The sequence below is a fragment of the Convolutriloba macropyga genome, chromosome 15 (assembly GCF_964194025.1).
Source record: "Convolutriloba macropyga chromosome 15, txConMacr16.3, whole genome shotgun sequence".
NCBI classification, from domain to species: domain Eukaryota; kingdom Metazoa; phylum Xenacoelomorpha; order Acoela; family Convolutidae; genus Convolutriloba; species Convolutriloba macropyga.
Window position 1 is genome coordinate 5924344 of NC_134482.1, and position 16615 is coordinate 5940958.

A 16615-nucleotide genomic window follows, 5' to 3' on the forward strand; every position below is an offset into this window, starting at 1 on the left:
TTTATCAAGAAATTGATTGAAGATTGGGAGAATGGCAATCTAATTCGATCCAGCGCATTCCGGGAGGAACTCAAAAATCAACAAAGACTGACGGGAACAGATAAACCGACACTGCACACAATGCCCAGGGATACCGACACCCCTGCCCAGGGATACCGACACTGCACACAGTAGATCACGCTAAACGCTTTCTAATCAACTTAGAAGAACGGTACAGTACAAACAAACTAGAATTCTTAGCAGTAGTATGGGCCCTAGAAAATTTCAAATATTATCTCTACGGATCTGGTTTTACGTTATAAACGGACCATCTGGCACTTCTAAGTGCACTAAAAGAAAACAAAGGTAACAACTTTAAAGTAGAACATATACCAGGAAAAAACATAGGATTCGCTGATTTTCTAAGTCGTGATCCGTACGGTGCTCCAACTATCTCTCAGAAAAGGATTGAAACTTTGTAATGTATTCAATTAACGACATTAAACAAGGAATATTACGTAACGACTTGGCTCCAAATGGAGCAAGACTACTACCCAGGAAGAGGTGCGCGACCCACTCCGGCTCTGACCAGGCCATCCAGACCACTATATCCTTTGATCGGACAGATTTGATTCGCGCACTGGGGTGTCCAGACTGACGTGAGTCAATTACTTGGGGTTTAACATTTAATATCTCCGGAAAACTAGACGTCTTTTTGTATATAGGTGTTGGGTTCTTCAGTGAAAAAATATTAGTTCTAAACAACGAATTATATTCAGCGCAAAATCATTTACCAGAGCTTAGTCTTTTCCGTGGTCTTTAAACGTTCATCAAGTAAGATTGGTAACTGCACTTCCAAAACAGTCCCCTCAGTGGTTAACTACCTATTCTTCTTTTGAGGAGACTGGCCCTTTTCTGTTGACCTCTTTGTCTTGATCAGCCTTTCCCGTCTCTGGAAAGTTTCTGATCAGACTGTCCAGACTCTGGAATGGGCTCTTTTCAGACTATCCAGATCATATTACAAAACTCTCCAGACCCTAGACCAGGATTTGATCAGAATATTCAGGTTATGGGTGGTGCTCTGATCCTAGGCTGTCTAGACCGTAGGTAGTTACCTGGCCAGGCCGTGCAGATTCTGAATGGGGTGCTGATTAGACTAACAAGACAGTAGTTAGTTTTGTAGTTTTCTGTAGAGCAGTTGCGGTTTACCCCCGTGCGCGACCTAAGTCGGTCTCATCGAAGCCAAATTGGTTCGCGCTTCTCATCCTGGGCACTTTGATGATAGCTTTGTACGGTAAATACATACAACGCACACAGTTAACTGAGCAACAAAAACAAGTTAAGCATATAATTCCTTTGCTTACATGTGGTATTTGAAGCCTAATTTGATTCAAGCGATGAGGTTTCTACTTTAATTATGACATGAGCAATCTAGATCGCAAAAACACGGTCTCTAACTTAATTTTAGGTTCGAATACGTATTGCAAATACAGTCCATATTCTTTCATGTATTCCCAGCCTGCGAAAAACCTCTCATTTGTCAAGTTTGATAACTCTACAGAACTCAATTATAAATTGCGCTAATTTTTTCCGAATATAGTTCACATTACTGTTGTTAGTATTCAAAATTATCCGCATGGAAACTAAATTATGAAGTCTAGTCGTTTGATAGTCACATAGATAGTTGTGGTCTGAAAATTGAAATTAAACTCAGTTTTTCCTCAATATGTTTGGTTTAAACATTATTATACCTGTTCGCTTGAGTTATGCTTCTGCAATCTAATCATTTTATTTTGATCAGAAAACCGGACGTTAAAATAGTCAGTGGATTTAGGGGTTGGGTTAATTGGAACGGATGCTCCTGTTTAACTCAAACGCACATGCGGTAAGTTGTGAGTTTTTATGAATACAGAGTTCGAAAGTCGTTATATACAGTGGGACTTGAAATTGAGAGTTAACCGTATTTGAGTTTTTCATTTTTCCCTCTTTTCCAAACGAACCTTGTAGTAGGGGGTCGCTATCACGAACCCAACGACGGGAGTTCGCGGTGCAATGATGCCGCTGTTTGGCGGACAGATTTTATATCTGCGCATCAAGTTAGCAAACACCAAATATAATTCCATCTTCGCAATGTTCTCCCCGGGACAAGATCTCAGCCCAATAGAAAATGTCATCAAGTATTGACTTTTCTGGAAATTTCCATTCTCGTCCAAGAAGTTTTCGGGGTTGAACTCCTCCGGGTACTTCCATATTTTTGGATCCTTGTTCATCAGCAAAAATTGAGGAAACATTCTGGTGCCTTTCGGAATTTTGAATCCGTGGAAATTTTCAATGTCAACATTTGCGGTGTGATCAACTGAACTGAACAGAACTGGCGAAAAACGTTGAGTTTCATTCATTGTTGCCATTGTGTAGTTGCATGATAGTATCGCATTTAGAGGTATAATTTGATCTTTTTCCGGGAATTCGTTCAAAAGTTCATCATAAATTCGGTCTTGAATATCGGGTTTGTTTAGCATATTGAAAACAGCCCACGATAGGGTTGTGGTAATAGTTTCCTAAACAAAGTGGATTAATTTTAGCTCATAGAGACGGACAAGGACGCGAATGCAAGGATCTCGGCAGGAATAAATCGAGATACATGTGAACCTGCATTATCTTTGCACCGGGTTGATATCTGTTGTCAGAAATGCCATAACCATATGCAGAAAAGCCCGAACAACAAAAATCTTTTAAGAATAAAATTTCTTACCTAACCCCCCATCCCCCTCCCTTATCTCGCCATTTTGTCTGTACATGAAACATAATTATTTGTAATCGGTTGGGTTGTCCTCGCTATATTACAACTCTACATAACTGGTTTTCGTCCAAGTTTATAATGATATGTACATAAATAGAGATTTAGGGTTTCGAGAACAGTTTTGAGTTCCGTTTTACCTGCCCAGCCATGAAGAGATCCATCAACACATAAGGGATGTCCACTTCTGGGAAGGAAAGAGAATCATCGTCCAGCATTTTCCAAATGTAATCCGAAACACATTCGTCTACATCTCTGATCGAATTTGCAACTGGTTTCCGACTTTCAAAGCTATCAGTGATATGCTTCAAAAACTCGACTCGTAACCTCAGAATTTCGCGTAAATTTGGATGAAAATCTTGAATAAAATCCGGCAGCAAATAGAGAACTTGTGTCGGATTGAACAATTCGAACATACGCAGAATCTTTTGGTGAACTTCCATAAAAGAGTCGTCTTCAAAGCTGTGAGATGTGTTGAAAAGCAATTTTGAAATAATATTGTTCGTGGCATAGGCAAGTTTACCCTAAAGAGCAAAAAAACATGAGAGTGTCTTATAGTAATATTCTACCAATTTCAAGAAAAACACCAAGGCAAACTGGACTGAAGTAAACTGGACTGAAGTAAACTGGACTGAAGTAAACTGGACTGAAGTAAACTGGACTTGGGTAAAATTATTTTCGACTGTTTTTTAATTGCAAAATTTCCCCAGGTTGTCAGAACCTTGTAGCATGGCATCGTATATGTGTTTGAAGAAAACAGTACTTGTCAATTTTACGGTGCCCTACACAGCCGCATTATGAATTTTGAGACAACGCATTAAAGCCGTATTAAGGGTCCCAAGGATCGGCAATAAGGTCCTACTAAAATTTCTAAGATCCAGTTTTATGGCGTATAAAGAATAACAAAGTTCCGACCTAAGGCTTGCCACGATCAATGCGATGCCGTTATAAGGCCTTACCAAGATTAGTAAGGTTAACTAAATATCAAGGCTTTTCAACAACATTCTAATTGTTCAAAGAAATACCCTACAATTATCACAAAACTTAATACATTACGAAGTCGTAATAAATTTGGTATCTTTTTAGAGCTGTGGGCAACATGGGGTTAGCCTGCCCCTTTGTGTACAATTATTGCCTGACAAATCCACTGAATTTTTCATTTCAATCGATTTTTCATCAGTCGGTAATAGCAAATTAAACTGTGTCATCTGGAGAAATGTTTGTGGATGACTTGTTCAGATGTTTCAAACAGAAAAAATTAACCAGCATAGCTCACCAAGTTCTCATCTTATTTAAACTGATCTTGGTTTTCTCAGCAATGAAATCAATATCACAAATGATTGGCAAACAATATTTAGCTCTCAAGAACAGTTTCGGTCAGCTAATGTTTCTCTCAAGAACGAAAACAATCCTTTAAAATTAAATTAGGCTCTGGTCTTTAAATTGCAAAATGATTCAAAATAGATCAGTCCGTTAAAAGCAGGAAAACCATTTGATGCCATTGAGGTTGTGTCGCTCCGTGAGGTACAATTTTGAGGTCGAAAAGTTTTGTCTCTCAATTTTGCCAGAGGGACAAGAACCTGTAAAAATTTTCTCGATATATGCCGGGGACAAAAACTTGTAGAATTTTCTCAAATTTTTGGGGGAAAAAACTTGTCAATTTTTGTCAATTTTGTGCAGTGAGAAAAACTTGTGAAATTTTTGCCGAATTTGTTCGGTGGACAAAACCTTACGATTTTTCCAGCTATTTTGTTTGGGGGATAAAAGCTTGTTAAAACTTCACAGGTTTCTGGAATTATAGAAAAACTTGTGAAAGTTTTGCAATTTCTTGGGGTCCATTAAGTTGATTTTAAGGTTTAAAAACACTTGAACCCTTTTTTAGACAAAAAGACTATTCATGGGTTTTCAATAAACATATAACTGACTTACCTTTTCTTATTTCAATCTCTTGATAAGTTTTATCTAATATATCGACAGTAAAACGAAATGGAGTCAAATTTTGGTGGTTTTCATCCAACAACTGGTTTCAATTTGATAGTTTCATTGACCATATGTTATCCCAGATTAGGGAGTGTGGGCAGATTAGAAAAAAAATAAAATTTAAGTGTCAGGGCTCAAAATTGAGAATTCTTGTGTCTGGTATGAAATTTGAAGCGTCAGATATGAAAAGAATGCAATTTTTGCAGAGAATAAGGAAGAAATATATGTATGAAATGGACAAAATAAATGCTCAAAACTATATGAAATGTTTCAAAATATACTGAAAAAGTGTTTGAAAGTGTGCAGTAGAGCAATTCACATACCACGTTTAAATGACGGGAGAGTTAAAAAGCAAGAAAAAAATTGTGTCTTTTTAGAGTAAAAATTGTTGTTTTTGGACTGTTTTATGCAAAATACTTCCACAAAAAGCAATTCCATTATGCAAAAATTGTTTTTCATTGTGAATGACGACAAGTTCAGACCGATAAATTGTGTAACACAAGGTGTTTGAGGGATAATTCAAATGTGATCACGTAATATATTTTAAAACTTGGGGAAATTTATTAAAAAATTACCTAACTTTAACGGAAAAAACTGATGTCGGACTGAACCTTACTGCGTAACGTAGCAAATTGATAGAATGAGCAGACTATTTCCCTTATATACTTAAGCAAACTAACTTCTCTTTTTCTGTGAAGGAAATTCTATATTTTTCTTTACTTTAATTACCATTTTTCCTGTTCTGTTTTTGTTCTCCTTATAGTTTCATAGCCCTAACAATAACTATAGCTGTATGTCTACAGTGTTCATCTCTTTTCATCCAATCTGGACTTTTTTGCCGACCTCTGATTGCTTGAGAGCTGATTGAAGATTAATTTTAGACTGCTGCATATGACAAAAAATATTTTTGATTTTTTTTTTGTTTCGCAAGTTCTGGTCGCGCCGTTTGTGATCGTTTGGTAGACCTATTGGAATTATTGTGTCTGCTATATGTGCCAACATGTGTCTTCCATTCCCATAAGCAATTCAGTGTGGTCGTCTCAGCTTCTCTGATTGGTCAGTCGAGCTTAAGCTTTATTACCGTCTCGCACATGTTTGAACACGTGTTGTTTCATTATCAAAGACAAGGTATGGTCTCTTTTAATACCATAAGCAATAAAGTGTGGTCGTCTCGGCTTCTCTGATTGGTCAGTCCAGTTTAAGCTTTAATACCGTCTCGAACATGTTTGAACACGTTTGGTTTTACTATCAAAGACAAGGTGTGGTCACAAGTTTGAGTTTGTGTTTAAAAAGAAAGTAGTATGTCGTCGTCTCAAGATTACTTTGATTTCTATTACGATATCGCATATTGAATAGAATTTGTATACTGATTACTATGTATAAAATAAAAGTGCAGTGGACACAAAAAAATAATTTCTAGTGCAAAAATGTGCGTTGAAATGAAAAATAGAAAGAAATATATGGCTATATAACACGGAACAAACAACACTAACAAAATAATTTTCACACTAGAAGATCTCAGAAACAAAAGAATCAGTGTCTTTGAGTTTTAGATTGATATCAAGTTTTGGTTTCATTGGGCTTACCACTGCAACAACATTTAGCTTACTACAAAAAACCTACTAACTATTACAAACTACCTACTAAATGCTACTTAATGTATACTAGTTAATACATATTAGCCGTAAAATACTACTTTCTAAATCCTACATACCATATACTACAGGCTACTTACCATAAATTACATACAACTTTCTATCTAATACATACCACTTACTACTTGCTAGTTATTACTTACTAAATACTGCCTATTACATTGTAATTACTAAATATTACCTACTACCTAACTACATACTAATTACAACATACTACATTTACTGCATACTACTTTTTACATACTAATTACTTTATACTAAAAACTGCTTAATATAAACTACCTACTGATAAATTTTTTCTACTTACATCAAAATACATCCTAATTACTACATGCTCCTTACTACACATAGCATACAAAATACCATATATTATTTACAACTCACTTACTAGTTCCTACAGCATAATACTTACTACACTACATATCACTTACTTCATACTACTTAGTAAGTACTAAGTAAGCAAAAGTTAGTAGGTGGTAGCTAGTATGTAGTAAGTAATGAAAAGTATGTAGCAAACTGTAAGTAGAAATTAATACATAAATTGAAGTAAGTAGTATGTAGTGAATAGTCGGCATCAAGAAGTAAGTAGTATAAAGTAGGTACTAGTGCTTACTAGGTATACATATGTTCTTGATACAAAATACTATTTACAAACTGCTTGCCCTCACTACATAGTAATAACTAAAAACTACTTACTACTCACTAAATACTGCGTACTAATTACTACCTAATATATACTTTTTATTTCTTGATGCAAACTACTCAATATATACTACTTACTTCTTTCTATATTACTTTCTGATTACTGCTTATTACATACTTTTCATTAATTACTACATACTACCTACCACCTACTACTCACTACTTCCTATCTACTTCAAAATATTTACTATCTTTCACATACTACTTACTACATACTAAGTTTGCTTACTACTTGGTAGACCAGTACGAAAACTTTATACAGCCATCAACATACTGCTATCTCCTTTCTACAGTGTTACAAAATACTTCTTACTTCATACTACTAACCTCTTAGAATGTTTTACTTAGTACTTACTGTTTGATACTTCATACTTACTGTGCTGTACTGGCTACTTTATTCTGACTATTTTGTTCCTACTACTACTTAGTGCTTAGTACTTACCAATTGTTTTTTCATAATTACATTTTCTTACTTAATTATTACTACTTCCAACCTAATTCTTACTATTTACTACACACTCTTTACTATTTGGTACTTACTACTTTATACTCAATTTTTACAAATATTACTTAATTTCTTTATACCTAAAATTTTTTAATTACTGTTTAATATTTAGTTTTCAAAAATTTTGTCCGTGTATTTGATTTCTATATTATTTTATCTTCATTCTTTTTTCATATTTAGCACTTCGAAGTCATCTGCACTTCTTGTACTTTTTTAATATATGATTTACTAAACAACAACTGGATCTCATGCGAAATAGTTCTGTCAATGTTGAAATCAATTAAAAATAACTTCCACAGCTTTCCTTTTCTGCTCAGAATTTATTCATTAAGGTCTTCACTGGTCAGCAACACCGCTTTTTATATTTACTAATTTAAAAATTTTCTTTGAATAATGAGAAGAATAGTTTGAAAAATAAACAATGGTGTTCATACAGAGTTCAATTAGTCCTCAAGAATCATTTGTCTACCACTTTATGCTCTTCTGTAAAGGTGTGCAAAAGTTTATTATTATTAAAAAATCTTTGGCAGGTGAAAACTAACTGAAAAGAGTTATATAATTTCACCGCTTTGGTAACAAATAAAGTAGAAGTGTTTTATCAATGTTCAATTGAGCTGTTTTAAATATGAGAAATCAAACGTAAATCGATTGTGGAAACTAATTGAAATCTGGTCACCTTTGATCTCTCGCGTAAGCTTTTCAACAACAAAAATGGAAACTAAAAATTGTTTAATTGACAAAAATTAAAATTGATGAAAGTTTCCTCAATTTTGGCGTCAAAAAGTACCTATGAGAATAAACGAAGTTATGAGAATAACTGAAGTTATGAGCATAACTGAAGTTAAAAAATGTTCGATGACAAAAACTAACAGAAAAAAGCTTGCAAAGGCCCATTTATAGGCCAATAACACTACGAGTGAAACATGACAGGTCAACAATACATCAGTATATGCTCCTAGATGCTCAAATCTCACAAAAAAGCACCGGAAAAACTTGATCAACACTATGAAAACTTGCAAAATTATCAATTTCTGCCTCAAGGGGTACCTATGAATCACAGAAAGTCAATTGCACATTAGTTTATCTTTCGCTATATTCATGTCGTAATGAAAACCTTATTCGAGAAAAGTTATTTAAAATTAGCAAAATAACACAAAGTTTTATAATAATCATCTTTTTTTGGTGGAAAAATTACTTGATTAGTGATTGCTCAGTCGCTCAACAGTGTATATTGTGATTAAAATGTTCTGACGGAACAGTAAAAGCAACACTTTGTTTAAACAGAGAATCCTAACTAAACAGTTCCTAAAACTCGTAATTTAGCTTTTAAAGAATACCTATGAATAGACCGGATTTAGGAAAATGGGTCTAAGGACAAATTCAGAGTTAAAACAAAGATCATCAAAATTTAGTTGTATAACAATGTTTGTCTTTAATTAATAAAAGGATGGGGTAACTTTTCCCTACTAAATTATTTTTACAAATAATATACACTAAAAGGTTACAAAATGATTAAGACATCGTTCACTTGCATTATATATGAATCAAAATATACCAGCTGTTTTTTGTATTTGTTATCCTAAACGAACGGAACAAATTTTCTCTATTAAAATGGTTTCAACAAAAAAAACTAGTATCAAATTCCAAAGTGCTGCAATTTGATTTAAAATCGCTAACTTTGAGTCTTCAGTGATCAGTTGAAAAAGAGATTTTAGTCTTTAAATTCGCAAGAGATACATCAAAATTAAGGAACTAAAGGGAACTTTGAGTAAACAAAATCTAGCGACTCTTTGAGAAAGCACTGTTTGTTCTCATATAAGGCCTGTGAACCAACAAATCTTACTTCTAAACAAACTTGTTTTCATTTTTCGTCAATTTTCTCAAGACAGAGCATCGGCTTACATTTTTTCCACTGAATAATTACACAATTAAAAAAACTTTAGGACAGCATTAGTTGAAGTCAAGGGATATTCCATACCACAAAGTAATTTTGGTTTTGTTTTATTAATAAGAGAACAAGCAAAAGTTCTCCAGATACAGATGCTTTAGATCTGCAGCCTACCTTTTAACGTCAAGTCAATTTGACACAAAGTTTAGTGTCCTTCGGAAGTTTGAATTGCACAAGGGCTTGAATTGCAAAAGTGCTTTCTGACAAGGGCTCCAATCTATTATTTAAACTTTGCTTACAAAAACAGGCTTAAAAATGATTCCACCCGCACAAAAATTTGCTAAGGATATATTTGTGAAATGCGACTCTTTTTTGTTTCAACATCAATTTTTTCATTGTCATAAAATGCACTGTCAGGAACAATTTTTTCAGCTAAATTGATTTTTTAATGTCAATAGTTAATTCTCTAAATTGAGAACCACATAACATGTGCAGGAACATTTTTGCCAAGCCTGCTTGTTTTTTTATTGGTCAAATGGTTCACAATCCACTCAGTTCAGCCAGTGAGAAACCATACAATTGACAAATGGCTGAACTGAGTAGATTGTGAACCATTTGACCAATAAAAAAGAAGTAGGCTTGGCAAAAATATTCCCGCACATGTTATGTGGTTCTGAATTTAAAGAGTTTACTATTGACATTAAAAAATCAATTTAGCTGAAAAAATTGTTCCTGACAGTGCTTTTTATGACAAGGAAAAAATTGATGTTGAAATAAAATAAGAAGAGTCGCATGACACAAATTTTTTCTTAGCAAGTTTTTGTGCGGATGGAATCATTTTCGAGCCTGATTTAGTAAACCAGTTTTAAATAATAGATTGAAGCTCTTGTCAGAAAACACTGTGCAATTAAAAAAACCGAAAGACACTTTCAAGTTTTTTGTAGTAAGTTAAATATTATTGCAGTGGTAAGCCCAATGGAACGAAAACTTAATATCAACTTCTAAAACTCAAAAACAAGGATTCTCCTGTTTCTGAGATCTTCTAGTTTAAAAAGTTTTTTGTTAGTATCGTTTATTCCGTGTTATATAGCCTAACATTTCTTTCTGTTTTTCGTCTCAACGCACATTTTTCCACTTGAAATTAAATTTTTGCTTCCAATGCACTTTTAAATTATACACAGTAAACACTCTACACATTCTATTGAACATGCGATATCGTGGGAGAAATCAAAGTAATCTTGAGACGACGACATCCTACTTTCTTTTTGAACATAAACTCAAATTTGTGACCACACTTTGTCTTTGATAATAAAACAACACGTGTTCAAACATGTGCGAGACGGTAATAAAACTTAGACTCGACTGACCAATCAGAGAAGCTGAGACGACCACACTGAATTGCTTATGGGAATGGAAGACACATGTTGGCACAAATAGCAGACACAATTATTCCTAAAGCTCTGCCAAAGAATCACAAACGACGAGACCAAAACTTGCGAAACAAAAAAAATTAAAAACATTTTTTGTCATATGCAGCAGTCTAAAATTAATCTTCAGTCAGTTATCAACCAATCAGAGGTCGGCAAAAGAAGTCCAGATTGGATAAAAACAGATGAACACTGTAGACATACAGCTATAGTTATTGTTAGTGCTATGAAACTATTAGGAGAACAAAAACGGAACAGGAAACTGTTCATTAAAGTAAAGAAAAAAAGAATTTTCTTTCACAAAAAAGAGAAGTTAGTTTTCTTAAGTATATAAGGGAAAAAGTCTGCTCATTTTATCATTCTTAATACGTTACACAGTAAGGTTCAGTCCGACATCAGTTTTTCCCGTTAAATTTTTGTCATTTTTATAAGTTTCCCCAAGTTTTACGCTATATTACGTGATCACATTTGCATTATCTCTCAAACACCTTTTGTTACACAATTTACCGGTCTTCATTTCTTGTCAATCACAATGCAAAACAATTTTTGCATAATGGAATTGCTTTTTGTGGAAGTATTTTGCATAAAATTGTCCAAAAACCATTTTTACTCTAAAAATACACAACTTTTTTCTCGATTTTTAACTCTCCTGTCATTTAAACATTTTATATAGTTTTGAGCATTTATGTTGTCCATTTCATACGTATATTTCTTCTTTTTTTTCTGCAAAGTTGCATTCTTTTCAGCTCTGACGCTGCAAATTTCATAATAGACACAAGAATTCCCAATTTGGAGCCCTGGCACTTAAGTTTTATTGGTTTTCTAATCTGCCCACACTCCCTAATCTGGGATAACATTTGGTCAAAAAAACGATCAAAGTAAAACCAGATGTTGGATCAAAACCAACAAAATTTGACTCCACTTCGTTTTACTGTCGATATATTAGATAAAACTTATCAAGTGATTGAATTAAAGAAAAGGTAAGTCAGTTATATGTCTTTTGAAAACCCATGAATAGTTTTTTGACTAAAAATTGGTTTAAGTGTTTTTAAACTTTAAAATCAACTTAATGGACCCCAAGAAATTGCAAAACTTTCACAAGTTTTTCTATAATTCTAGAAAACTGTGAAATTTTAACAAGTTTTTATCACCCAAACAATATAGCTGGAAAAATTGAAAGTTTTTGCCCACCGAACAAATTTGGCGAAAATTTCACAAGTTTTTCTGATTGCACAAAATTGACAAAAATTGACAAAGTTTTGTCCCCCCCCCCCCCCAAATTTGAGAAAATTTTACAAGTTTTTGTCCCCGGCATAAATCGAGAAAATTTTTACAAGTTCTTGTCCCTCTTGCAAAATTGAGAAACAAATTTTTTCGACCTCAAAATTGTACCTCACGGATCGTCACTGGTGGTAGCGTCTTAACTTAAACGTGGATTTTCAAGTTTGGGTGTGTACTTTGGCAAAAATATCATACTTGAAGCCTGCCGTATTGAGGAGTGAAAGAGATCTTTATTCAGAACATAACTAAATCCATTTGCTTGATCATTTAAGGCTATTAGAGGTACAGTAGTCTCGTTTTTGGCATATTAAAAACACAAAAATGAAGGCCTTAAAAATAGCTAATTTTTAACTTAAGGTTCTCCAACAAAACTTTCAGTTCATATAATTTGTTTTTTCTTCAAAACAATTCAGAATAAAGAAGATGAGCTTTGAGTGCTTGCTTGATGAAAAGTTGATGAAGCACACAGATTACTGACAACTTACTTGGATGTAAACGTCGTCCCCAATGGATTGATCAAGATGAAGTAAAAGGTTGTGGGCTTCCTCTTCTATCCCAATTGAGAACGCTGACTTTCCCACTCCTAAGGCTTTCATTATCTGTATTGTCAAACGTCGCTTCACTTTGAATGCTTCCCCGGAGGCAAACACTATTCCTCTAGCGGCACCCATTTTATCAAACGCACTGTTGAGTGAGATGGAATCATTTTCAAATTTTAAAAATTGATCAAAACCCTTTCGATTTTTTTGTTATGTACGGTTTTCAGATATTTTAAGACAATTTTTGTTCAGTCCTGTCCGCCAATTACCATTGACTTTACAAGCTGATTTTTATGCCATTTTTTGACATTAAATTTTCACAAAATATATTTGGAGACTTTTTTCGAGCTAAATTGAGTTTTGTCTCCTTATTTGCTTTTTATCTTTTATCTTACGACATCATTTCATAATTTTTATTTTGTGATCAACAGATCTTCCCAAGAAATCAATATTTTTAAATTTGTTTAGACTATGCTAGTTGAATCTATGTGCGTCTCATAGTTTAGATTGAACAAATTATCCGTGATTACTAGTTGAATTTTTGAGTTTCTTCTGCAAATTATTCAAAATTATTCAAATTATATGTTTTAAGGTTAGGGTCGCATAACTGGCTCTGTTTTTTGTTCATATTTTTTTCCTGCAGAAACAAAGTATTTTTTTAAAAAAATAATATTTAACTCTTTCAAGAGAGCATTCTTTTCAAGTGATTGAAGGGGGAATATACTGCGAAGACAATGCCCTGTTGGAAAATTTTAAAAATTTATTTTGATCAGCGTTCTGTCTAGATGTTTTTTTGATTTTACAGAGAACAGAGATAAAAAACCAGCCATCTATTGAAATTAAATAATAAGTTTCATCTCTAATTTGCCGAATTTTGACCTTCCAGCGAAAAGGTTAGCTTTATTTAGTCTTATTAAAAATTTAGTTTTGATGTGTTACAGTAAAATTGGTCATTAAAATTCTTGTCAGTTACAGATATTTAAAGAGTAGTCAGGTATTTTTCTTTAAATTGTCTACACTTTTTTGCCTAATTCTGATTTGGAAACTTGAACAACGCCAATTTTCGTTGGCATGTCCTTTTAGATCCAACTGATAGAGATGTTATAATGTTTCCACAGGCAAAATTAGACATAATCAAAACAAAACCTATAGTTTTGATTCTCATAGTTTCAAATTATCTCAAACCATATCTGTAGCTCTTGCGCTAATGTCAAAAATTCGGCAGTTTTGCAGTATCGAAAGCTTACTGCATGATTGCTGGTCAGAAATAAAACAAAGAATAGAAAGACGATAACGATAGTGAAAAAAAATTATTGACTGTTATTATTTTAAAAACAAGATATTGAAGCTGTAACAGAGCCTCGCGTCATTTGAAATTTTAGAGCTATTTTGAAGTATTTTTTTAGGGTACAATAATGGTTATACTATTAACAACAATTTGAAAATTACAAAATTTTGCTTCTGCTATTATTGTTGCCCTTTTTCTGCTAGGTTTACTTTGGCTTGACTCACCTGGCACAATTTTCTTTTTACCATATTCGAAACACCAGTTAGCTTGACAAAAAAGCGAGCAAAATTTTTCTTAGTCTTTGATTCTCAATTCAGTGGATGAATGTCATTACTTCAGACTCTGATTTAACTAAAAGTAAAAACTTTTAACAATTTGCCTAATACTAAAACATTTGTTTTCAAATTTTTCTGACGAAACATATGCTTGAACTGGTTTTCGCTATGAACAAAATAGTCAATTTGAGAATCATTTGAAATCCAAATATTTTTACTACCATCGACAATAATATAATTTTCAAAGCCTGATAAAACGAGAAAATGTCTGTTAGAATTAATAGGTACCGTTATAAATTTACAAAAAATTTGGTCATAGATAGGTACGCTCGTCTAAATAGTACCATAAAGCTCCATTAAATCAGCTGAAATAGACTTAAAATTAATTTTATAGGTTAGCTTGTTTTTATTCTTGGTAATTTGAGCTGACTGAGATTGTAAAGTTCATAATAATAGAACTGTTGTTAATCCCACTGAGGCCGCCAACAAAAAATCAATTTAATGAAAAACGATTCCCTGAATGCAGTCCTGGATGTGAATCGTGGATCGTGCAGTACTTCCTTCATAAGTTCGAATCCTTCGACCCAAACATCCCAAATTCCATTTCCGATCAGAGACAGTGAAATCACCGGTCCATACTTCTTGTGCAGCTTGTCCATTTGCGCACTTTTTAATAATGACACCCAATTCCCGTACGGTATAAAACAACTAAAAATTATTGAATTTTTTTGTTTTATTTTCATAACAAAAATTTTTAAGCATCTAGGAAATGTGCTTCGGAAGAGCTGCTTGGCGCGCTTTTAGCAAGAAAGATTATATATATTTTTTTTGCCAAAATAAAATTATGAATATTTAAAATGTTGATTGTTTTTAAAAGGCCCCAGCATCTGTTGAATTTAGTTCCTAAATGGGCGCACTGATGCTCTCACAGAAAAAGACTCGAAACAAAATAAAAAACTGTACTATATGAATGAGATATGGCAAAAAAAGAAGTAAAAAAGTGAGCAGTCCAGATTTGACTTACGGTATTGCAGGATTTACACTCTGAAATAGTCAAAATTTTCAGTCGATAATATGTTTTTGTTATTGTCAACTTAAATATTGTGCACAAAATGCAACAATTTCCATATTTGAGTTGAAATAATTTCAGTTATACGCTTCAGTTCCACTACATATCATTCTTGCTCAAGTTTTTATTTAGAAAATATCATCATTTCCAACAAACTACAGGATCAAGATGTCAGAAAACACATAAAAGACCTTGATTCTTTACATAAAAAAATTATGCTTAGTGATAGCATTTTTAAGTATATATTTTAAGATTTCAAATGATTTTTTATTTTAAAATTCTTTTTTTTTTTTGTTTGAATGTAAAGATAAGCTGGTCTCGCTCTTCCCATTTCCCAGTTTTCTCCATAATTCGTCAATTATTTTTTTATTACCCAGCACAAATGACATTTCATAAAAACTGCTTCTTTAGTTAAATCGAAGTAAACTGATTTTAAAAATCTTAGGACAGGATTTTAATTTTTTATGCTCTCCTGCAAATATACCGTCTTTCTAGGACACACGCAATCGTTCAATGATAATTTTTCTTTTCCTGCAGATCTATAACTTGTCTTAACTTTGCTCCCTTGAGGACATAACTTTGCTCCAATCAAAAAATTTTTTGTGGTACTTTCTATCTATTTGATACAAAAGGCATAAACAAAATTTCCATGGCTGTAATTTATAAGGTGTTGAACAGTGGAAACAAGATAAACAAGATTGTTACATTTAACACAATTGAATAAAATTAGGGGCAAACTTTATAAAAGATCTTAAGAATCAATTTTGGTCCCGTAAGTTATTCGCGGTCAAATCGCATATAAGGCTTCTTTGCCCAAATTTATGTGTTGATGAGTACAACTGAAAAAAACGCTAAAGCAATATAAGCATAATGAGTCTATAAGGTTAACTTAATTCATTAACTAACTATTCACAATGTCCCTGTGAATTAACGTTTGCTTTTCATAAGTGTGATGTTTGCATCAAAAACGACTGAAACCATTCTAAGGACGCAACTATCCTATTACAACAAATTTTATTTCCAGGGAAGTAAAAAAATAAAATCTTTGCAACTAAAATTGACCAAATAATGATTATAGATTTTCCAAAAAAAAAGTTCAGAGTGCTAGCATTGATTTTATTATATCAAAATTTTTTTCAATTTTCTTATTTTGATTTGGAGCGGACTCATAGATCCGGTTTCAATACATTGAATAAAAAACAACTATATAACTGAAAAGACTATACTAAA

At 33.1% G+C, this 16615-nt stretch overlaps 2 protein-coding genes across 3 annotated transcripts in view; one reads left to right on the forward strand and one right to left on the reverse strand.

Moving 5' to 3' along the window:
- The window catches only part of LOC142354759 (large ribosomal subunit protein mL49-like), a 423982-nt gene that overhangs the window by 233471 nt on the left and 173896 nt on the right, over positions 1–16615 (forward strand). The window lies entirely within an intron of this gene.
- Positions 1608–12895, reverse strand: LOC142353968 (cytochrome P450 2D26-like). The gene is made up of 3 exons (XM_075406205.1): positions 12700–12895; positions 2917–3300; positions 1608–2537 (listed from the first exon to the last, which is right to left on the reverse strand). Exons 1-3 carry the CDS (start codon positions 12883–12885, stop codon positions 1953–1955), a joined length of 1155 nt encoding a protein of 384 aa, XP_075262320.1. The 5' UTR covers positions 12886–12895; the 3' UTR covers positions 1608–1952.